We start from the raw sequence: 22,988 nt of genomic DNA, 5'->3' as shown, positions 1-22,988 counted from the left end.
GTGATACCTGTTATCCGGTACCTGTGATACTTAGAATCTGATACCTATGATACTCGTGCAAGAGAATAGATAATATGTCTATCCCGTTATAACGGGATCCCGTTTTGTAGCCGCCCTCATCTGAAAATTTGTCTATAAAGGAGAAATAAAGGAAAAAGTACACCCAAGGTCCCTCAACTTGTCATCGAGATACAAAATCGTCCTCAAACCGCAAAACCAGAAACCGGACGTCCCTCAACTAACAAAACCATTCGCTTTAGGTCCTTCGGTGGTTTTGACCCCGGTTTTAGCTTACGTGGCGGCTGAGTCAGCGTGAAACCCCATGTAGACCCCACATGTTAGCGTGCCACGTCAACTCTCTCTTTTATTGCAGCAGCAACAGCAAGCAGCACCTAATCTCGCCGGAAGAAAAACCAAAGCCGGAGGCGACGCGGGAGCCGTCGTGCTTCGGCGACAGCTCGGTCGGCATCGCCGTCGCCGCCGCTGGTGACTCTGGGCACGGCGGCACACTGGATCGCAAGCTGCAGGCGGCGACCACGGCGGTGTACAGTGCCTCGCTGCACTCCGGGAAGGAGCTCCTCATCCGGGTCACGTGGACGCGGAACGCTGCCGGAGCCACCGGCCTCGCCGTCGTCGAGGTGTGCCCACCATGTGCTGCACAAGAAGCGCGGGAGCAGATCCCTCACCACCGCCGCCGGCACGGCCGTGGGCATCCACTGGGACACCGCCGAGGCCACGTACGCGTCGGATTCGTCGTCCCCTGAGCCCACCGGCGAGGCGGCAACTACTACCTCGCCGTCATCGCTGACGCCGAGGTCGCGCTGCTCCTCGGCGAGGGGTGGCTTCTTCCTGCATGTGCAATGTGTTACTAACGAAACAGTTCAGCTTCTCTAATTCGAGTTGGTGATTTTATTACAGTGTAAATCATGGTGTACATGAAAGATACAAGTATGTCTCCAGCCTAACATTGTATGAACATGGGTACATGCATGCTGATGTGAGTGTTTTCTGGTTATCTGAATCGCAATCAAATGGCATAGATAGATACTGAACATGGTTACATGGAAAAATGATGCTTACATTGCCTCCAGATAGCTTCATTCAGATCAAGCAGAAACGCTTTGCATTCTCTGCAACGATGCTGTCAAGTAATGACTTGCATGCGTCTTCCAGCAGATCCAGCACCAGAAAAACATTGTGCAACGATAGCTGTCCCCACCCTCCCCGCCGCCTGTCTTCTCTTTCCCCACCGCCGCCGTCCTCTCGCGCGCCGGCCACCGCATGCCTTCTCTTTCCCCATCGCCGCCTGCACTACGACGCCCAGCCGATTGACTGGTTGGTGGGGATGGCGGCGAGGGACGGCGCGGCGCTGAAGCCGGTGCTGAGCGGGTTGTCGATGAAGCCGGTGCCGAGCGGCGAGCGACTCCGAGAGGCGCGCGCCACCGCCGAGCGCGCCCTCGCCGCCGCCGAGGCGGAGGGCGACGACCCCGCGGCGGTCGACGTCAACCTCATCCTCGCCTTCATCGCCGCCTGAGACGGGGACTTAAACGACGCGAGACGGCCTCGCCTCCGCCTCCGCGCCCAACGCCACGGCGCCCGCCCGCGCGGGGCCGCTTCGCCGACGGCGGCGACGCAGCGTCGCCGACGCCATTCGCGACTGGCCGCCGCCGCCGCCTCGCCCGGTGGCCTGCTCCTCAGCCGCCGGCTGGCTTGCCCAGAAGAGAGAGAGAGAGGGGAGAAGGGAAAGGAGGGGAAAGAGGGGGAGGCTTACGTGGGCACACTGACATGTAGAGCTCACCTAGGTCCCACGTTGACTCAACCGCCACGTAGGCCAAAACCGGGGTCAAAACCATCGAAGGTTTTGCGGTTGAGTTTCGGGATTTGTTTAAAATAGCTGGGACGTTTTTTAACTCGGTGACAAGTTGAGGGACCTTTGGTGTACTTTTTCCGAGAAATAAACGTAAGGAGGGAGGTAGTAGGGGCAAGCCGCAAGCTTCTATCACCAACGGCCCAGCTATTCTCCACCGGACCAGCCCCGCTTAAGGCCGAAGGCCCACAAGAGCGGCTTTCCTCGCGGCCCATCCGAGTGAAACGCGCAAGCCTCGGCGCGCCGATGCCGGCGTCGAGCTAAGTCCGCGGCGGCGTCTGCGTCGGCATGCAGCGTGATGACATCAACGGCAAGGCTACGGCTCACGGTAAATTTGGCCAGATAAGCACTGCTGCCTACACACACCTTCAGGAGTTCGTTACACCACTGCACCTGCATGCATGCACATCAACGCATCGTAATATAACAAACTCTTCAACGATTCGTCTCAGAGATGACGACGACGGCGACGACTCAAACCCTAATTAAACCCCTCCTAGCTTAATCACACACTCGTGATACAGCATTCTCTCCACTTACTCCATCCCGTACGTGATATGCCGCCGGCGGCGCCGGTCGAAGACGGCGGCGGCGGCGGCGGGGAGGAGAGGGCGACGGGGCGGAGCAGCTGCCACGTGGCGTGGCTGGCGTGGTGGCGCGAGCAGGTGCGGTGCCTCGTCGCCTCCACGCTCCTGCCGTGCGACGCCGACGTCCTCGGCCTCTCCTCCTCCCGCCGCCCGCCGCCGCCCACCGTAGTCCGCGGCACGCTCTTCCTCCCCTCCACCGGCGGCGACCGCCGCGTCCGCCTCTTCCTGCACGAGCACGACCCCTCGCCCTCGCCGGACGAGAACCACCAGGCGATCCTCGTCCTCGACCTGCCACCCGGCCTCTCCGGCGCCGACATCGCCGCCGCGGGGAGGGTAGTGCTCGAGTGCCAGAGGCAATGGAACAACGGCGGCGGCGCGCTCCTCGAGTCGGCCAAGTGGCTGGTGTACTGCAACGGGCGGCGCGTGGGGTTCGCGGCGAGGCGGGGGGAGGCGTCGGACGCGGAGGGGTGGGTGCTGGAGAAGCTGTGGGCCGTCACCGCCGGCGCCGGCCGGCTGCCCGGCGGCGCCGGGGTGGAGTACATGCGCGGGAGGTTCGAGAGGACCGTGGCGTCGTCGGATGCGGAGTCGTTCCACCTCGTTGACCCCATCGGATGGCTGGGATTCAACGGCAACGACGGCCTCAGCATCTTCTTCCACAGGATCTGATCGATCATGCACTTGTGTCGTTTGCATGATATCCATGCATCTGATGTACCGAGAGGTTGTCGATTAGCTCAATTAGTTGCTTTATTATTATTATTATTATTATTATTATTATTATTATTATTATTATTATTATTATTATTATTATTATTATTATTATTATTATTATTATTATTATTATTTGTTTGTTTGTGAGGGAAAAAAAACCAACCTAATATTGGTTAGATATACTTCAAGGGACGATTTATATATCATTTAAGCCACGTAGAAATTTTGTAAATTCTGAAACACCCGTTTGTTTTAAGACTCTTGTAGGGCAACCATATCCTTGAAACCTCCTCGTACCTTTCTCTCAACTCCTCTCATGCCACCGCCGTTTACTAGCGCGAACGCAATCCGCATGCGCCGCCGCCACCACCTGGCCTAGTTGGCTAACCGGAAGGTGCCAACGACGCAGGCGAGGCCCCCTCCCCCTCTCCTCCCTCCTCGAACCATCGGCAGCGAGATGCCCTTGTCTTGTCATCTTTCTCATCTCCGGCGGCACCTCATCGCTGGATTTGCCACCACCAGCCACACTCAAGTTTGTTGTGCCCCCCCTTTCGTTCACATCTAGTTGTCCAAAATCTGCAAGATTTGGGGATGGATTTTCATATAAGGTTTAGCAATTCCGTTACTTCAATTCGCACTCACAAAGCATGTTAATTGAGTACTATTTCTATCTCAAAATATAAACATTAGAAATACTATGTTTTAAAATGGAGTATATTTTTCCAGGAGATTACACATTTACCCTCGAAAAAAATATCACCGACGAGTAGGTACGTGTGTCCAATCACATGGGCTGTGTTTAGTTACTTGGCTAAATTTTTTTAAATATACGGATACACATTTGAAGTATTAAATATAGTCTAATAACAAAACAAATTACAGATTTGTTAACAGTGAAATTTGGTAAGCCCAAAGTTACCATCGGCTTAGAGTCAGTATCGGCTTCAAAGTTCTAGAATCGGCCGATGGGAGTCAAGTCGCCACGATGTCGTGTTCTTGGTGGAGTCGGATCAATCAAAGGAAGCTTATCTAAAAGAGTCCGAGTTCAAGAAGGATGCGACATGACAGTTTATCTATTAATTAGGCATAGTTTGTTAGTTTCCTTTTATCTTTAGGAAAGTGTGTTTAGTGTCCGATAAGGACTTTATCTTTTCCTTTTTAGTTTCTTTCTTGTCCGATAAGGACTAGTATCTCCCTATGGGTATAAATATGTACACCCGGGGTCATTGTAATCTATCTTCACGATCAATACAATTCGACGCATCGCCACATTTTACCTTTTCTATTTTATTTTATCGTCCGGCGGGACTTGGCACCTGACGCGGGGCTGCATCGGTGTTCGATCTCCGGCGAAGGGGTAAGTCCAATGTTCCTCCTGTCCAGGCAATTGTATCGTCTACGTCGGCGTCGTTCAAGGCTGCATCAGTATATTCGACCTCTTGAATTACTCTGGTTTGGATAATATATTTGCCTACCTATTTATCATATGTCTCTGTTAATCTAGTCTTAGCATATCAATTTAGCTCTATCGGCTGCTTCTCGCTTTAGGGTTTCTGCCGGTATCGGCTAAATCGCCTTACTAGGTTAGATTATCCTAGGCATCTACCACCCTGAAAATCAGTCATCGGCTTGATTGCCTAGATATTATGTTTCTTTTCATACTTAGTGCTACATCAGTTAAGTTTGATCTACTAAGTCGTGCTTAGAACCATAATCTCTAGCCTGCTTCTTGATTGCCAATAAGGGTTTCATCGGGGTTTCAGCCGGTGAGTTATCTGGACGTTGCATCGGCTCATAAGGATTGCATATATAGACACACACACACACATATATATACACATATATATATACACATACACACACACCCACACACACACACACACACACACACTCACACACACACACACACACAAATATATATATATATATATATATATATATATATATATATCTATAAAAGTTGGATTTAGCCTATGACAACAAAGGTTTCACTGTTTAATCTAATCTTGTGGATTTCATGACATCGGACCTCCAGCCGATGTGTGCTTTAACCTTCGGATCGATGCTTATTTATCATATCATTATTTGCCGATTGGTTTATACTGGATTATATTATTATTTCATTACATCGTCATCAGCCGATTGCCTTTATATCATTATCTACATTGGACATATAGCCGATTGCTTAAACCCTATCGCTATCAGCTGGTATCGGCATCGGCTATCGGCTGGAACTACTCCATCGGCTTGTCAGCCGATTGGCTGTTTTGATATACTATTTGCATATCTTGTCAGTTGCAGGATCAAACTGATTGGCACGCTCGTATCTCATCAAGATTTAGACCTGCACAGGAGCTAAGCAGATCTACCAGGCCAGTGTGTTCGATTTTTTTCGTCAACAAGATTCCGCCTATAAACTGCGAGACGAATTTATTAAGCCTAATTAATTCGTTATTAGCAAATGTTTACTGTAGCGAAACATTGTCAAATCATGGCGTAATTAGGCTCAAAAGATTCGTCTCGCAATTTACATACAAACTGTGCAATTATTTTTTTCATTCACATTTAATGCTCCATGTATGTGTCCAAATATTCGATGCAATGTTTTTAGAAAAAAAAAATTAAATCTAAACACGGCCTACAGCATTATTCTGTTAACGCCGTGCATGGATCGGTTGAAGATTATACAGTGGGCAAGATTACACATATTAATGCGAGATGTGACCTGAGTCTTGAAATCGAATCGAATTGCGGTGTCAAATACAGCAACAAGATCTACCGTTCTATGCATATCACTATCAAACACAGGATGAGAAAGAGCTTAACTAAAAACCACTGGCAACAAAATTTTTGCATTCTTTTTCCATTAAAAGAAACTTAAAGCCTCAAGATTCGATTACTCAAATATCCATGCGTTGATGCGTCAAACTGTATATATACAAATGATCATGCAGGTTCATCTACAGTGCACAGACAGTGAAGACGCCATTGTTGTCAGAAGCACTGTTTTATCCTTTTGTAGCAAATTAGTACGTATCATCGCGATTCCCGGACAACTTCTCTTTCAGCCACACTGATCGAAAAGCTAACGAGACAGCATTTGGGACTTCATCATGATCGCCTTCATGAAACTATCAAAGCTCATTGGGTGAATTGCTGTTGATGAAGTACTCATCAGTTTTTTCAGACCCATAGTCTGTCATCTTCTGCACTATATTTGTCGATCGAGTGAGACTTTAGCTTGTACAACATCAAGGGCTTGTTTCAAACAAGGCACTAAAGACAGGGCAGCACGGCTCGCTCTGTAGCTGTTAAGTGACTACGAGATGATCATGGATGATGTAGCAAAAGCAGTTGATTTTAATATTATTCAAAACACTGCTTTATGAATAAGGCCCAGTTTGATTTAAGATTACTAGCGAATTATCGACTTATGATAAAAATAAAGGAGGAGGCAAAAACTTGGGGAATTTTTCTTCATAGACGACATGTAACTCTGTACAGTTTTTCCTTACTCCTAGGGGTTGTATTTTTCTTCATCTATATTCAATTAAATAGCACGCTCTAGTGCTGGCTTCCGTTCAAAAAACAAATAAGCTTTACAAATACTCCAAACTTAAAACAAGTGCTCTAAACAGTACAATAGAAGACAGTCTTTTGAGGAAAAAAAACATATTTTTTAAGAATACAGTAAATAATCTTTTTCAATAATCCAGTGAATATAACATGGCCTAAATCCAAGTCGTTGGATATTTTTTTAATCAGAGAATCAATACGGCTCCCTTATGCATTTGAGCATATCGATCACTGTTCATCTTCATCCTCTGCATCAAGACCCTTAATGGGCCATTTCTTGGACCGTGTGGATTGGCCTTTCTAAATGGGCCTTGAGAGGACATGGTGCCTGGAGATAGCACAACCTGAAGAGTCAGGTCAATGGCATTATAGTATCTGAAAAAAGAAGAGGCTTCAGATTGCTTCTCGATCAGACATTCAGACAGCTCGTTGCAGGTTTTAGGTCATATCATCTAGGTTAGGTACAGATGCTGGGCCATTTGATCTAAGGCATCAAACCTTAAGTTGGACAACCTTCAGATTGCTTCTTCTTTTCCAGATCATCACATCAAGTTGGACATCTCAATCTACACCAAAGCATGCATGAAAGATAACTACTCAACTGAAAAACAGTGTGAAAAAGAAGAAGAGGAAGAACAGAAGCAGGGCTTGTTTGGTTGCGTACACGTCAGGATTAGTGTGCTGCTGATGAGGGATTTTTCTTTGATAGGAGTAAGATTTATGTTACTACTACATTGATATTCATAAATATTCACATGGTTTTAAACCTTTTAGTGCCATTTGACCAGCTAGTACCAGCAGCAAAACTTAAATCTGTAAAGCTTGAACCGTCAGACAAAATAGTTTCTGAAAGCTTTGCATGAAACAACATAAAGAAACTTAAATCTAATAGGCAGGCATGTGAAATAACACGCATAAAGGAGCACAAATACACAACATGACAATTCTCATACCTTGTGGAAGAATCCAATATCCTCACACTACTACATGTAATTAAGCCAGGCAAGCTTGTGATATTGGCACGGCTCAATCAGACCAAACAAAACCATACTGCATATCCCTGCATCTTGCTTAGCTAGTGCATAAGTTTGCCCGGTTTGATTGAACCATGCCAACATCGCACTCTCCCAGCCCAAGAAAAACGCTTGGATGCAACCAGATCATATCCTCTCATATAAATGGTTTGCCCAACAGCTCCGCAAGTGTAAACTGATCAAGAGATGGCTGAAAATGTTCATGGAAATATGCAGACATCGAGCTGAATTAATAGCCGGCAGCAACGACATGGCGAACGCAAACCCAAGAAGAAAATGATAGGTAGAAATGGTTGAGACGTCCATATCTCGCCTTGCTCTCTCTCACACGGAGAAAAGGCAAGGCAAGCATGCATCACACGGACAAAAAAATTATAAATACAATTTGCAAGACAATACGTAAGGGAAGAAGAAGTAGGAGAAGGTAGGCATGGGCCAATGGCTTGCCGATGCTTCTTTCCTCTGGTAGTTGTTGATGACCATTCTGCTTGCCCTGATGGCTGATGAACAGCTCGATCGATCGATCGATCATACATGCGTCTACACGTTTGTCATCTGTCATCTGACCAGCATGCAGCAGGAGCCAGGTTTTCAGTTGAATCGGCTGCTGATTCCAGGGTAGTTTTCAGTCTGAAACTCTGAAGAACTCTCACCTTTTGGCCGGCACGGCCGGTTGACATTGTCCTTGATGTGTTTGATTTGGTCTAGGCCGGCCTGCAGCTATGGAAAAATGGGTTGTGTTTTAGGTGACTGATTACTCGCTGCTTTGCGTGTGAATTGTGGTTTGTCAGGTAAGCCCAGCTGTTAAGCGACAGCAGGACGAGAACACACATATACAAGATGCTGAATTGCTGGTGACCTGTACCTTCGAAAAGTATCAATATTCAGACCTGGAGATAGCTTAAATTATGCTGAATTTCTAACTGTCCAATGGCTCTGGTTTGGTTTGATCTTCTCAAATACTGTAATAGTATTATAACAAGCTGTGCAAATGTCTACACAGATGTATCCATGTTAAGTCGCTGTCCTATTGGCACCAAAGATCTTGTGATCTCAAACCCCATACCACTATACTAGCCTAGCATTGAACACACTGTATCTGAAAATTCTGAAACCATATCCACGCAAAGGTACAATTGCCTGTTTCAGATTCTTCTACAGTGTCAGTTGGTACCTAACATGTCTTGTTCCTATAGCCTACGGCCATCCCGGATGAATCCCTACTCCTATTTAGGATGGTCACACTAGAAGAATTTAAGGTGCCACAGGATCTTGAGTGCAATAGAAAGTTAATCAGAGCTAGTAATTAATGTGAAATAGTAGCAGCAATGTGGACATAAAAGTTTGGCAAGCTGCAGTGTAATTAAGAGTATGCAGGTACACTAAGCCACACACATCAAAATCACCCGAAATTTGAAACTTAAAATGTCGATATGCAGATAGCAACCGGTAGCTTCTGAACGGTAATCACTCTGTTGATACTTGATACCACTGGGGCTTGTTTAGCAAGAGACAAAAAGGACAGCAGCACGATGATAATGCTCTCTGTTTAAGAATCATCAAACCATCAATGATGAGCAGATGGGCTAATCAGAATCCCAACAAATAAAAAGGACACTGGTCGATCGATAAGATGCTAGGTGGATATTGTTGAGCCAAGTTGGCTGCACATTGCAATTTTTTTTCTCTACTATACTAAAATTTAGCCGTACCAGTAGGATTAAATTACAGGACACCAATTGTGCTTATTTTGCAGGTATAATCCAGGGAGGCAGGCGTGTAGTTGTACTAACATGGCCCTGTTTAGTTCCAAAGTTTTTTTTCCAAACTTTCAATTTTCCATCACATCAAAACTTTCATACACACACAATTTTTCTATTACATCATACCAATTTCAACCAAACTTTCAAACTTCAGTGTGAACTAAACACAACCTTTACAGGTGTTTGTACCTTACACGCCATTTGATCATCAAGCTGTCTGTCTACGTGTAGCCTTAGCCCTCTATAGACTATAGTCTATAGAAGCAACCGGTTATGCGTGCCACGAGCTGAATAGCTCATGACCGGACTTGTCGAGTGCAATACGTGCATTCGTTATGTACCTATGTCATTGATGCATGATTGACAGATTATTAGCACATCGGTTTGTCAGTCTAGCATGATTTCCCTTAATTACTATAGTCCCGTTCTTTTCTTAACAAGAGTTGGATGAAAATTAAGATTTTCGTGGCATGCTTTTCAAACTGCTAAACGGTGTGACTCGTGCGAAAACTTTCTATATGAAAGTTGCTATAAAATATCATATTAATCTATTTTTCAAATTTATAATAATTAAAACTCAATTAATCATACGTTAATACCACCTTGTTTTACGTAAAAAAACTTAATCTTCATTTTTAGGAGAAAAGAACACCACCTATTTGGGAAATGGTTAGCGCTCCGTGGCAAGTCCAATTATCTTAGTAAATCGAGAAAAAACAAACAAACTACATAAACACCTTTTTTTTAAAAGAAAAATTAAACTTGACCAAGTTATCGAGCCCTTCTATCGCGGCACCCCGGTGGTGAGGAAACCACGGAGTACGAGATGAACAAGATAATTGTAGGTGGATCCATATGTCAACGAGACAAACCAGTATCATAGATAATAAATCTATAAAAATCTTAGGAAAGCAAATTTGCATTATTACATAAAAAAATAAACTAATGATTATCAGAAAACCTAGACAACAGTATCCCGTTGGAACGGGATACCTTTCTATGAGACAGTATCTGATACCTGATACCTATTGAGGTATCAGCTGCATGGTACTTGATACCTGTGATACATGTTACCTGGTACCTGTGATACTTAGAACCTGATACCTGTGATACTCGTGTAAGAAAATAGTTAATATGTATATCCCATCGCAACGGGACCCCGTTTTGTAGCAGCCCTCGTGATTATTCATGATTCCAGGGAATACATAATATACTGGATATAACCTTAGCCAGCGGCCCGTTTAGGCCCGCGATATACAGGCCCATTGGCCCGGCCCAGATACATTGCGTGGGGGACAATTCCGGCATCGACGGGATAGATTCGCCGGTCCAGCCGCCGCCGCCGGCACAACCCGCAGCCGCCGCCAGCGAGCGAGCGAGCGAGAGAGACAGAGAGAGAGAGATGGCGCTGACCAACTTCGTGCTGACGGTGGCGGCGGTGGGCGCGGCGGCGCTCCTCTTCACCACCGACATCCGCAAGTCCGGCGCGATGTTCCGCCGCAACGCCCGCCAGATTCGTGCCTGGCTCGAGGAGGAATCCGCCTCCGCCGCGTCCAGGTAAATCCACGGCTCTTGCTCTCAGCTTTCGATAGGCGCCGCTGATGCGGGGGAGTAGACGATCTCGATGGATAATATTAATACTGGTTTTATCATTCCTGAGGCAATCGTTGATTCATGGGAGAAATTGTTCGGTTGGTGGATTTGAAGTGTGATGGGAATTGGGATAGGGGCCAAGTCGAATTAAGGTTCGATTTCACTTGGTCCCTTCGAAGTATCGGTGTTTGCTTGGAGCCTTGGATACAAAGTCATGGGTTTAGTAGTTAGGGTTAGGATTCTGAACCCCCGACTTTTGCAGATAAACAGAGAGGGCAAGAAGTTTGCCCTGAGACTGAGGTGTCTATTGCTTTCCATTTGTATGAGTTAGTGGTTGATACTTGCTAGCAAAGTATGTTGAAGATTCCCCACCTAATTAGGCAAAGTAATTAGCCAACTGTTTGAACAGAATGGTTGAATCGAAGCTGCCAAAGATGGCAATGAGTCTGTAAGAGATGAACTGTCATACCAAGGTGGCAATGAATCTAGATTGTGATCCATCACTTCGAGTTTGTCAATCCTTGTCCTTATTCGAAAAAACAAAAGAATTTGTCAGTCCTTGTGATTGTAATAAGTATAATTTGCAGTTCTTAACAAGGAGTGAATCATGCAGCTGTTCTGCGTTAGAAATGCATGCACAACTTTTTTTAAATGATGTATGTGTAAATTTACATTGTACAATTCACTATGATTATATTTATGCGCTCTCTAGTTGCATATTTAATTTATGGAAGGCTAGACAGCTATAATTCATTTAAATCAGTCTGAAAAGAAAACATAATTTTAATTTGTTTATTGCAAAGTTTGTAAAAGCGTATCTGAGTGAGCATTATATATTTATACTTTCATGTAGCTCGTGATGCAGGAGTTCTATTTCTCAAAACAAACAGTGTGATTCCTAGAAAGATGCAGCAAAAATTGCCTTAGGTTTTTAATTATCACATTCTTGGTCCTGAATGAAAACATCATTTTTATCTGACAGTCAAGGCGATCTGCTTTTACTGAATTATGGTTGAAATCTTGAAATGCATAGCACATGATGCTTCTCAGTTGTTTCAACATTATGTTTCTGCATGGTGCAAATCCTCACGAAAATTGATCTTGTTGCAGGTCAGCAAAAGACGCACCTCCCAAGAAACTGAATGGGGATATTCCAAAGGAGAAGCCAAAGGAAGATGGTCACTGAAGTGTTTTGGCTCTGTCTAGATGTAGAAAATGAATGGAGCATCTAATTGGCCTTTCCTTTCTTCTTAAGATCTAAAGCTCGTAGCATAAATAAGATGCACTATAGTAGCTTCGAAGCCTTCGATGTGTGCATAGCTGTATATTTTGTCCAATGCAGCAGACATGATTGTTCCCTTATATGGACGGGAGAAATTTGGCAGAGTTGCATTACTGTGCCTTCTGTCTTGGTACCAGTAATTCAGTACTCCAGAATTGAAATGAAGTTGTAGTGCGGAACAAGAAGCTGAAATTTCTCTTTGCGGCAGGCTGCATCATGAGTTTATTGTCTATATGCCATGGTTAGTGTATATTCAGTACTCTGTGTCATATTGTGCATACACCATTAGTTGCAAAATAAACCAATCTAGTACTTATACTATGTTAGGATCTATTCAGATTTATATTCAGATTTATAGTACTAGTATGTGTCAAATTCTGTACAACTTGGTTTATTTGGAGATAGAGGGAGTATGTCATATACAGTGTATACTCAGTACTGTGCGAGTCATTTATGATTGGGACAGCGAATCTGAGATAAACAGGGTAGCCAACAGACTGTAGAGAGTGCCAATCTAGCTCCAAAAGACAATCAGAGACATGGCAATTACCTTTAATGAATGGATCAAAGGGAAGGGGAACATATTAGTGCTGGTATTGAAATATTTCCAGCTGTGTTTAGTTCACTGTATGCTGTGTGAAGGGCCATCTCTGCATTGCATCACAAGAATCAAGTAACCATGGCCGCATCAATTCCGCAATCGCTGTGCCAGAGGAAGAAGACGCCTCATGGGCCGGAAGGGGATTGCGAGGTCCGTGCGGGCCGTGATACATGGGCCGAAACCGGATTGAATTGTCTATGTGGGCCATACTACATGGGCCGGGAACGGGATTGCGCTGTCTGTGCGGCCCATTCCACAAATTCGCACGGCCCGGCTGCATCGAGGGCAACTATTCCTCCGGAATTCGGTTAAGAAGAAAGCCTCTGCCTCCCACGCCGTCGCACGGACGACGTTGCGGTGGCGCCGGCGTCCTCGCCGCCGACGTCGACGCGCAAGGCGGCGGCCGTCTTTCACCGCAGGACGTGGCACTGGACTGATTGATCGATCGAGGAAGACGTCGATCTCTGTCGCCTCCGCTGAATCCAAGTAGGCCACTCATAACCCTAGATCAGATGTCTAACTTTCTTGCTCGCTGCTGTTCTTTTCTTGGGTGTAATTTAAAGTGGTTCCTACGATTTAGCAATCTTTGCATCAAGTTCAACTTGTTCTCCCTTTTGGGTTTATGGCTTTTCGGGACATTAATTCAGAATCGAGAGTGAAAAATTCGGGTGCCAAAGATAGTGCAATTAACCTATACGGCATCAAGTTACCAACAGAATCTTAAGACTTAATTAAGTCCTGCTTGAAACTTCAGAGAAATTTTCTATGTAAATTGAACCGACCTGTGAAAATCCTACGTACACATTCTTACATTTCAATGGAAGCTTAATTATGATTTCGTAAAGGTTTGAGCCGTGTCCCGCTAGCTACTGTGTAGGCTCACACATATATATAGAGGTTGATCATCATGTCTGTATGCCACTGTTACACTTTGTTCTTAAAAGCTTTTAAGGAGTGACACTGTGATACTGCACTACAATCGGAGTTTTCCGGGCGTTTGGTGCAGTGATCAGTGCACGCGTAGTACTCTCTTCGTCCAAAAAAAAAACAAATATAAAACTGAATATATGTGACATATCCCAGTACAATAAATCTAGATAGAAGTATCTGGATAGACTCCTATCCAGATTTATTGTATTGTGATATATCACATCTAGTTTTGGGTTTGTTTTTATGGGACGGAGGGACTCTCTCAGTCCTATAATATAAGAGATTTTGGAGGGATGTGACATATTTTAGACTACGAATCTGGACAAGCACCATGCTCGAGATTCACATTTTCAACTTTTTACTAAGATATAACATTCCTCTAAAATCTCTTATATTATAAGATGGAGGGAGTAGTACCCTGGGTACTGGCCAAAGCCACAAATTGGTGGGTCGACGTCTCATCTGTCATCTGTGCAATCGATCGATGATAGATAAAGGCGAATGGAGATGGTCCATCGATTGGTGAAGTGAGCTGCAACTGTACCCGAAGGTTCCGTTGCAGGTTGAAAAAAAAAACACACTGTCCCATGAGATGTCCATCGAATCGGTTGCGGACGCAGTACAGGCCGTTATTACTTGAGCTTAACCCTGAAATTTGAAAACGAACCCCAATTCCATGCTCGCTATTTTCTCTGTTCTAAAATATAAACAATTATAGAGTTTCCATGATGAGTAAGGAGAGAGAAACTAAATTAGCGATGGTTATAACTGGTTAGGTGTATATAAGGAGCTATTTTGTCATAGCTATAATTTAGTGCAAAAGGAGTAGCTAGTTTAGTATAGCACCATCAAATTGATTCGTGGTAAATTCTTGGAATAAACCAGCATGAGATCGAATGTCCAATTAGTATATGATTTTTTGCGCGAACTAATTTCGAAGAAAATACTGTAAAATTAATTCTTGCGTTCTAAAAGATACTCTTATTTTTATGGTACCTGTGGGTACCCTAATACTCCTTCCATCGCAAAATAAACCAACCTTACAAGTAACAAGATTGGTTTATTTTGAAAAACATTTTAGTACAAGGTTGGTTTATTTTAGAACACGACACATTTTAGTACGAAGTTCATATATATTAATATATATTAGGATGGAGGGAGTTCTATACAATGTATGTGTCTGTTTTCTGTTGGTTGGTGGTTTACTAGTAGTTAGGATTGCAATCATCGTGCCATGTCGGTGAGCCGGAAAGGCATGCATATGATAGCTAGGACGACGGGTAGCTGATGTGATCTGGGAAGGACGACGACGACGAGACCCATGAGATGACCTCGCTGTTGAGCACAGCATAGTGTTTGTGCGGTTGGAACAGCAAATCTGAGGAAAATGTGCCCGGTCTTTTCACCCATTCGGAGCTGGCCAGGACGGGAGACTTGACCGGCTGGCTGGTGACTGTTCCAGTGGCGCCCAGGAATCTGAAATGGAAGGCCTCGAAACAATAAGCATTTTACTTTCTGTTTCTACTACGGCCTTTCTGCATGCCACTGTGCCTAGACTTGATAGGACGTACGGTTAAATTAGTTAGTATCTTTAATTAGTTGATCTCTTTAGATAATGTTGCTAATTTAATTAGTTGTTCTGATCATCGTACGCTCGTCCTTGAGTTTATCTCTCAAAAGGACTAATTAATTGCTCTAAACTTTCTCTGCGCAACTGTCATGTACGGTCTCCACAAGAACAAGCTGAACTATTAGTTGATTTAATTAGTTCTCAACAAGCACTACTTCACCATGATCTGGGCCGTTGATCCCCGCGATCCGACGGTCCAGATCGGATTAACCACCCGTACGTACGTCCCGTGTCCATCATTGATTCACATCTAATTAACTACATATAGGCATGCATGCATCAACCGATCACCTGAGATATCGATCAGATAGATCTACCTAGCACTTTCCCCATGATGAGATCTCAAATGCCCAAATTGCATATGCATTGCCATCATTGAGTTAGCTGCTGCTAGAGTAGTGTGGTTAGATGCTGTCCGTCGTCCGTACGTATGTCCGTTTGGGCCGGAGGCAGGCAAGCTAGGTACGTGGTGGTCCAGCAATAGCGAGTTCCTCTGGACAGAGAGGGAAATGGGGATCGTTGCGTGGTTGGCACTTGCCTGCTGCTGCGTCGCCTGCATTGATTTGCTATTGATCCACTCAGAGCCTGTTTAGTTCGCGAACTAAAAATAAATTTTTAATGTGTCACATCAAATATACGGACACATATTTAAAGTATTAAACGCACACTGATAACAAAATAAATTACAGGTTCTGCCTAAAAACTACGAGACGAATTTATTAATGCTAATTAATCTGTCAGTAGCAAATATTTATTGTAGCACCATATTATCAAATCATGACGCAATTAGACTTAAAAGATTCGTCTCGTAATTTACACGTAATCTGTGTAATTTGTTTTTTATCCATATTTAATACTTTATATATGTGTCCAAACATTTAATGTGACATGTTAAAAACTTTTTGTTTGGAAACAACTAAACAGAGCCCTCAGTCAGTCTGGCCACCAGAATCTACATGCGCCGGCCGATCGATCGTTCGGTCAATCCACCAACCACATTTCCTCGCACCGCATTGATACCCCGGCCGCGGCGGAGTGCGGGCGCGCGCGGCGCACGAGCTATTTCGCTTTCTTCCCGTCGATCTCCGCACGAGCGCGCTAGCGATATACTAGCCCCAGCGACATGCGAGTCTCCCATGCGTTCGCGTCGGCTTTGCCTTTGCGATGCGTTGTCTCTGCCTCGATTAATTTAGCGTTTACTCCAATATGTACATGCATACAAGCACGTGCGAGTAAAAGAGTTGGCTATATATATATATATATATATATATATATATATATATATATATATATATATATATATATATATATATATATATATATATATATATATATATATATATATATATATATATATATATATATATATATATATATATATATATATATATATATATATATAAAGTCTCATGGAAACGTTTTCAACGAAATAAGAACCATACAAAATAGATTTCTTGATCTTAGGAAAACTCTTTTTTTCGCAGTTTTTTCTTTTATCCTAAAGATATGCAGAACGAGTGTATTATGAAATGTTCGTTGTCTTTCTTTTATATATATATATATATATATATATATATATATATATATATATATATATATATATATATATATATATATATATTACTCCTTCCATTTTAAAATATGAGGCACAACCACCCTTAACCTAAAGATTAAGAAATAATTATTATTATATTGTATTTTGGACCATCCTAATAAATATAATGCATGCATCCAATATGATTAGATAATACGAGAGTGGAGGATTTAAAAAAGAAATAATTTAATAGAGAAGATGTTATAGTTAATTGCATGCTTGCATATATGCTTTGTACTATGGAACATCTAAAAAAAATAGTTGTGCCTTATATTATGGAATGGAGGGCGTATATCCTTGTGTCTGTCTCGGAGGAATTAATTAAGCTTAAGAAGCCTTTGTCTTGGAGGAATTAATTAAGATGTGTGATCATTCATAAGGGGTGTATGGTACGGATGACCCGGCCTAGTGCTCAAACTTAAACAAGTCCATTTCTTAGAGACAAAAAAAGGACAAGCTAGTACTCCAATGCGCACACTGGTGGAGAAATGCTTTTTAGTCCCGGTTCGTAACCCCCTGTAGTTCCGGTTTTTCAACCGGGACTACGAATCCGGGACTAAAGATCGCTATCTTTAGTCCCGGTTCAAATAACCGGGACTAAAAATCAATCTTTAGTCCCGGTTGGTGTTACCAACCGGGACTAAAGATGGGAGCATCTTTAGTCCCGGTTGGTAACACCAACCGGGACTAAAGATATTTTTTCTTTTTTTTCTGCTTTTAATATTGAATATTGATTTCACACCATCCCCTCCCATATCCAAATCATCACATATTACAGAACATCTCCAAATCCTCAAACAAATCATCTCCAAATACATCACAAACTCTTAAAAAAATTACATCACAGGGTTCTAAAAAATTCATAACAGATTCACATCTCACACAAAAATACATCACAGATTCACATCTCAAAAAAAAAGAAAAAAAATCCGGCCGGCGGCCACTGCCGCCTCCCCTCCTCCCCTCCACGCCGGCCGGCCAGCGCCGAGCCGGTCGCCGCCGAGCGGCCGCCCACCGCAGCCGCCGCCTCCGCGCGGCCCCCGGCGCCGCCGCGCGGCCTCCCGCGCCGCCGCGCTGGCCGCCCACCGCCGCCGCTGCGCGGCCCCCCGTGCTGCCGCGCCGGCCGCCGCGCAGGCCGCCTCCGCACCGTCCCCTGCGTCGCCGCCTCCGCGCCGGCCGCCTGCACTGTGGTGAAGGAAAAAAGGAAGGAGAGGAGGGGAGCTAGAGATAAGGAAAGAGATAAGAAGTTAGAGAGGAAAAAAAGAGATAGAGGGAGGAGTTTGTTGTGTGGACGGGAAAAGAGGATCGGTACTATGGATTATATAGTGTGTTTTGATTTTTATTCCCGGTTAGTAACACCAACCGGGACTAAAAATAGGTCTTTAGTCCCGGTTGGTGTTACTAACCGGGACTAAAGATCATAGGGCCCTGACACAGCCTGACATGGAATCAACCGGGACTAAAAATGAACTTTAGTCCCGGTTGGAGTTACCAACCGGGACTAAAGATGATGTTTAGTCCCGGTTGGTAACAACAACCGGGACTAAAGATCTTCCTCTTATTACCCGGGACTAAAAATCATTTTTAGTCTCGGTTTTTAATGGAACCGGGACTATTGTGGATATAGGTCGACCGACCAAAGATGGTTTCTCTACCAGTGGCACCATTTGGTATACCTAATATATAGTTAATGTTATTTATTTGTTTTTATTAAACAGAACTAGGGATCGAGCGTTCGATAGGGTGAAAAAATCAGATGGTCAAATGTTGCACTTATCTGTTAGCTGAAACATCAAGTTGTATATGGTGAAACAATAAATTAGTCATTCAAACATTTTAAAGTCATGTGACACAATAATAAAATATCCGTTGAAACATTCACTCCTAAGTACTATGAAACACCGAATTTTAAGTATATTGCTTTCATGAGAATATAATTATATGAGAGATTTGTTGTAAATGTTTAATTGTATCAACAAGGATAAATAATTAGAAGAAAAAACATTTGAAGCTTGCTAAATGGATCTTTCTTGCATGCATGCATTAGCAGGTGTCTGATTTTTTTTTTGTCTTGATCGGACACCTGAAGCAAAGTATTGTGTTATCTATTTCTCTCTTCAGTCCCTGCGCTTTCTCCCTCATATAGCCAGCTATCCAACATAAAAAAATGGATGCTTTTTTTTTGGTAAATGAAAGAACAATGATTTTCGAGGTTAATATTCCGTATGCTTTACATAATATGATTTTATTTATGCTACATTAGGAAATGTTAAAACAAAATGATCTTGTACACGAAGGCCCAGCTCTAAACTGCTGATGGATAGTGGAAGTAATTTAGTTAAAGACAATTATTGGAGAGCACAAATACATGAATTAAATATTTGAAGGTTGAAAATTAAAGTTGATTTTAAAAAGTTTTCTTAGGAATATCGATAAAGAAATTGATATAAAAATCGTACCGTTTAAGAGCTTGGAAGAGCTCGGAAGTATGTCCATGATAATACATCATCCGTTTGTTCAAAAGAACAGCCCCAAAATACCACGAACGTGAAGGGGAAAATGGCATGCCACATCAGTACACGGAGTGTTTTGGAGCCCGTTTGGACCTATATAACACCTAGGACTAGCTCGGAATCCAAAAGTACATTTTAAGAGTTCAGGGATCTAGCTAGATAATACACCCGCATAAGTTTAGGGACCACCCGTATATTTTACTCATAAATAAACAAATAAATAAAGCCATTATCTGGTGGACTTGTCATTTGAATGACAAGAAGACTTCAAGCTAGTACAAAATAACAAAACCGAAGGAGAAGCATCCAGGGTATGGTAGTAGAGTCGTGGGTGAGAATGACTTCGGTCAATAGGATATAATTACGTACATAAGGATGTGCCTAGTTCCTAAGTATAAGCGTTTCTAGGTTGGTTAGTAAAGATTAAGAATAATTATAGGAGAAAGATCCCCTTTTAATCACCACATTGTTCAATTGTTGAATCTTGGACTGACTGGATCCCCTCATAAGTTACTGATGGGCTAAAAATGCAGGATTCACATGTATGTATCGGTGCCTAAAAATGTTTTTGTTGTGTATAAAATTTGAATCATAGATATACTAGAGTTATTTAGGAATAGAGGGAGTAATTAACTCTCACTGGTGGAGAAGTGGTTTTTACTCCCGGTTCGTAACCCCTATATAGTTCCGGTTTTTCAACCGGGACTACGAATCCGGGACTAAAAATAGCGATCTTTAGTCCTGGGTGAAATAACCGGGAGTAAAAATCGATTTTTAGTCCCGGTTGGTAACACCAACCGGGACTAAAGATACTTACCAACCGGGACTAAAGAGGCAGATCCGGTTGCTTCTTTATTCTTTTCTTCTCTTCATTATTTTTCATTATTTTTAATATATTGATTTCACCCTAGCCCTATCCCGTCCCTAAATTCCCAAAACAATCATCCTCAAATTGCCTTCAAATCCAAAAATCGATCATCTCAGATACATCACAAAATCTAAAAAAAAATTACATCACAACTTCTACAAAATTCAATCACATATTCACATCTCACACAAATCAAATACGGCCCGCGCCCCGCCGCCGCAGGCCGCCGCAGGCCGCCGCCGGCGGCCGCCGCGTTGCCGCGCGCCGCGCCGCCCTCGCGCCGGCCGCCAGGCCACAACCGCAGGCCGCCGGCGGCCACCGCCTCGCCGCGCGCCGCGCCGCCCTCCGCGCTGCGCCACCCTCACGCCGGCCGCGAGGCCGCCGGCGGCCGCCGCCGCCTCGCCGCGCACCGCGCCGCCCTCCGCGCCCCGCCGCGAGGCCGCCTCCTCACCGGCCGCAGGCGGCCGCCGCCGCGCCGGCCGGCCTGGCCTCCGTGCCCCGCCGCTTCGCGCCGGCCTGGCACCCTCGCCGCACCGCTGCAGTGTAGAGAGGAGAAGGAGAGGAATAGATAAGGTTGAGGAGAGAGTTAAAAGGAGAGGAGGAGATAAGGTTGAGGAGAGGAGGAGGGAGGAGTTAAAAGGAGAGGAGGAGATACCTCGATCCAATCGCGCAAGCCTCTCCAATCTCCGCGTCGATCTTTTTTCCCGGTTGGTGTTACTAACCGGGACTATAAATAGATCTTTAGTCCCGGTTGGTAACACCAACCGGGAGTAAAGTGTATAGCGATCTTTTTTCCTGGTTGGTATTACCAAACGGGACTACAAATAGATCTTTAGTCCCAATTGGTAACACCAACCGGTACTAAAGATTGAAAAGTACCCCTAGAGCTTTAAAACCGGGACTAAAGATATTTTTAGTCCCGGTTTTTAATATAACCGGGACTATTGTGAAATCTGGTCGACTGATCAAAGATGGTTTCTCCACCAGTGTCTCTATTCATGGAGATATATATATATATCTTTTAATTAAATGGGTGCTGTATATTTTTTAGAAGAGCACAAAATGGGTGCTGTATATGGATTCGAAAAGAAAATCGTACCCCGACATGGCATCAATTGGCTTCTCAAAAAGATGGGGCAAAGGAAAAGATGCACGCTCAACTTGCAGGTACATGCCAGCCAATCGTGGCCACACTCTTGTACTGAAGTTTTGTCTATCTTTAATTTTACCAAGTATGTGAACACACACACACATATATATCCCAATGTTTACCAATATATATGTATTTACGTATGTATGTATGTGTTTCTTATGTTTAGTTACAGAGATGGAAAGAACATTAATAAGTATACACCAAGACCAAAAACTGACAAAAACAAAAGATGTAGAGGGGGCAAGCAACAGAGAGAACAACAAAATGTGTGACTAAACAATCTATAACATACACTTCCTCCTATCTTTCTTTCCTGTATACAAATTATCCTTAACCCCCCAACAATAATGCCTAAACTAAAGGAATTAATCTAGCTAAATTAAGAATCATCTTGGAAAAAAGAAGGAGAGTTCTCTCATATTAATATTTCTCCCCATCCCATGCATGCATATGCATCCATCACCTCCAAGGCTAGGCACCATTTTGCAAATTAATCTCTCTCTCTAGAGATCTCTGATGCTTGATCTCTTTTAATTTCTCTCTCCTTGCTGTAACTTTTTTTGTTTCTCTCTCTAGATCTTCTTCTCACTCTAGTGCTCCAAGTGCAATGCATGGATGAGCCAAATCATGGATGGATAGGTAGGTGTGTAGTATGCAGAAATGATCAGCAACCACTGTAGTCTCGCAAGGAGAAGCGGCCGCTGCCGTCGGGCCCGGCGTTGCCGGCGCCGGCGTGCTGCAGGCCCAGCGTCAGCGACACGTCGCCGGCCGCCGCCGCGGCGGCGCCGGCGGCGGCGCCCGCCGGCCCGTACCGCACCCTGACGGCGCCGGCCGGGTCGAACCGCCCGTACAGGTCGTCGGCCGCCGCGCCGTCGCCGCCGAGGAGCTCCACCGGGTCGATGCCGACGAAGGCGGCGTCCGCCACCGCCGCCGCCGACGACGAGGAGGGCCCCGCGACGACGCCGGGCTCGTGCTTGTGCGACGACATGGCGGCGCCGCCGCCGCTGGACGCGCCGCCGTGCTCTACCATTAGCTGGCCGTGCCTGTGCTGATGATGCGCGGCGGCGGTGGTCGTCGGCGAGTGCGTGTCGTCGGCGCCGGAGGGGTCGTCGCCGGCGCCGGAGGAGCCCTCGAGCTCCTTGCATTCTTGCTGGTACATCTCCTCGATCATGGGCTTCCATAGCCGGACACGGGCGTTGATGAACCAATTCGAGACCTGCACACACATTTTGATTGAAATCCAACCAAAGGAATTATTGCAGTGAGAGACACAGTAGCACACGTAC

At 44.5% G+C, this 22,988-nt stretch overlaps 3 protein-coding genes and 2 long non-coding RNA genes across 5 annotated transcripts in view; 2 read left to right on the top strand and 3 right to left on the bottom strand.

Annotated features, from left to right (window-relative positions):
* Positions 1-50: 50 nt before the first annotated feature.
* Positions 51-1,931, bottom strand: LOC136355786 (uncharacterized). The gene is made up of 2 exons (XR_010740166.1): positions 1,081-1,931; positions 51-868 (listed from the first exon to the last, which is right to left on the bottom strand). It is a non-coding gene; the product is annotated as an uncharacterized lncRNA (long non-coding RNA).
* Positions 1,932-2,295: 364 nt separating this feature from the next.
* Positions 2,296-3,246, top strand: LOC112938299 (protein MIZU-KUSSEI 1). Its single transcript, XM_026024269.2, has one exon. The coding sequence runs from the start codon at positions 2,425-2,427 to the stop codon at positions 3,118-3,120; it is 696 nt and encodes a 231-aa protein (XP_025880054.1). The 5' UTR covers positions 2,296-2,424; the 3' UTR covers positions 3,121-3,246.
* Positions 3,247-6,001: 2,755 nt separating this feature from the next.
* LOC9266828 (uncharacterized) lies at positions 6,002-8,700 on the bottom strand. Its single transcript, XR_010740110.1, has 2 exons — positions 7,695-8,700; positions 6,002-7,307 (listed from the first exon to the last, which is right to left on the bottom strand). It is a non-coding gene; the product is annotated as an uncharacterized lncRNA (long non-coding RNA).
* Positions 8,701-10,824: 2,124 nt separating this feature from the next.
* On the top strand, positions 10,825-12,645 carry LOC4334008 (uncharacterized). The gene is made up of 2 exons (XM_015775913.3): positions 10,825-11,095; positions 12,242-12,645. Exons 1-2 carry the CDS (start codon positions 10,941-10,943, stop codon positions 12,315-12,317), a joined length of 231 nt encoding a protein of 76 aa, XP_015631399.1. The 5' UTR covers positions 10,825-10,940; the 3' UTR covers positions 12,318-12,645.
* A 9,161-nt stretch (positions 12,646-21,806) lies between these two features.
* Positions 21,807-22,988, bottom strand: part of LOC9266975 (BEL1-like homeodomain protein 4) — a 12,028-nt gene continuing 10,846 nt past the window's right edge. The window contains exon 5 of the mRNA XM_015775912.2: positions 21,807-22,918. Within this exon, the coding sequence (XP_015631398.1) occupies positions 22,367-22,918 (552 nt within the window). The 3' untranslated portion in view covers positions 21,807-22,366. The remainder of the gene's footprint in view (positions 22,919-22,988) is intronic.

Source organism: Oryza sativa, chromosome 3 (genome assembly GCF_034140825.1).
Source record: "Oryza sativa Japonica Group chromosome 3, ASM3414082v1".
NCBI lineage: Eukaryota > Viridiplantae > Streptophyta > Magnoliopsida > Poales > Poaceae > Oryza > Oryza sativa.
The sequence above is the reverse complement of the archived record's forward strand: the minus strand, read 5'-3'. Positions and strand labels throughout refer to the sequence as shown.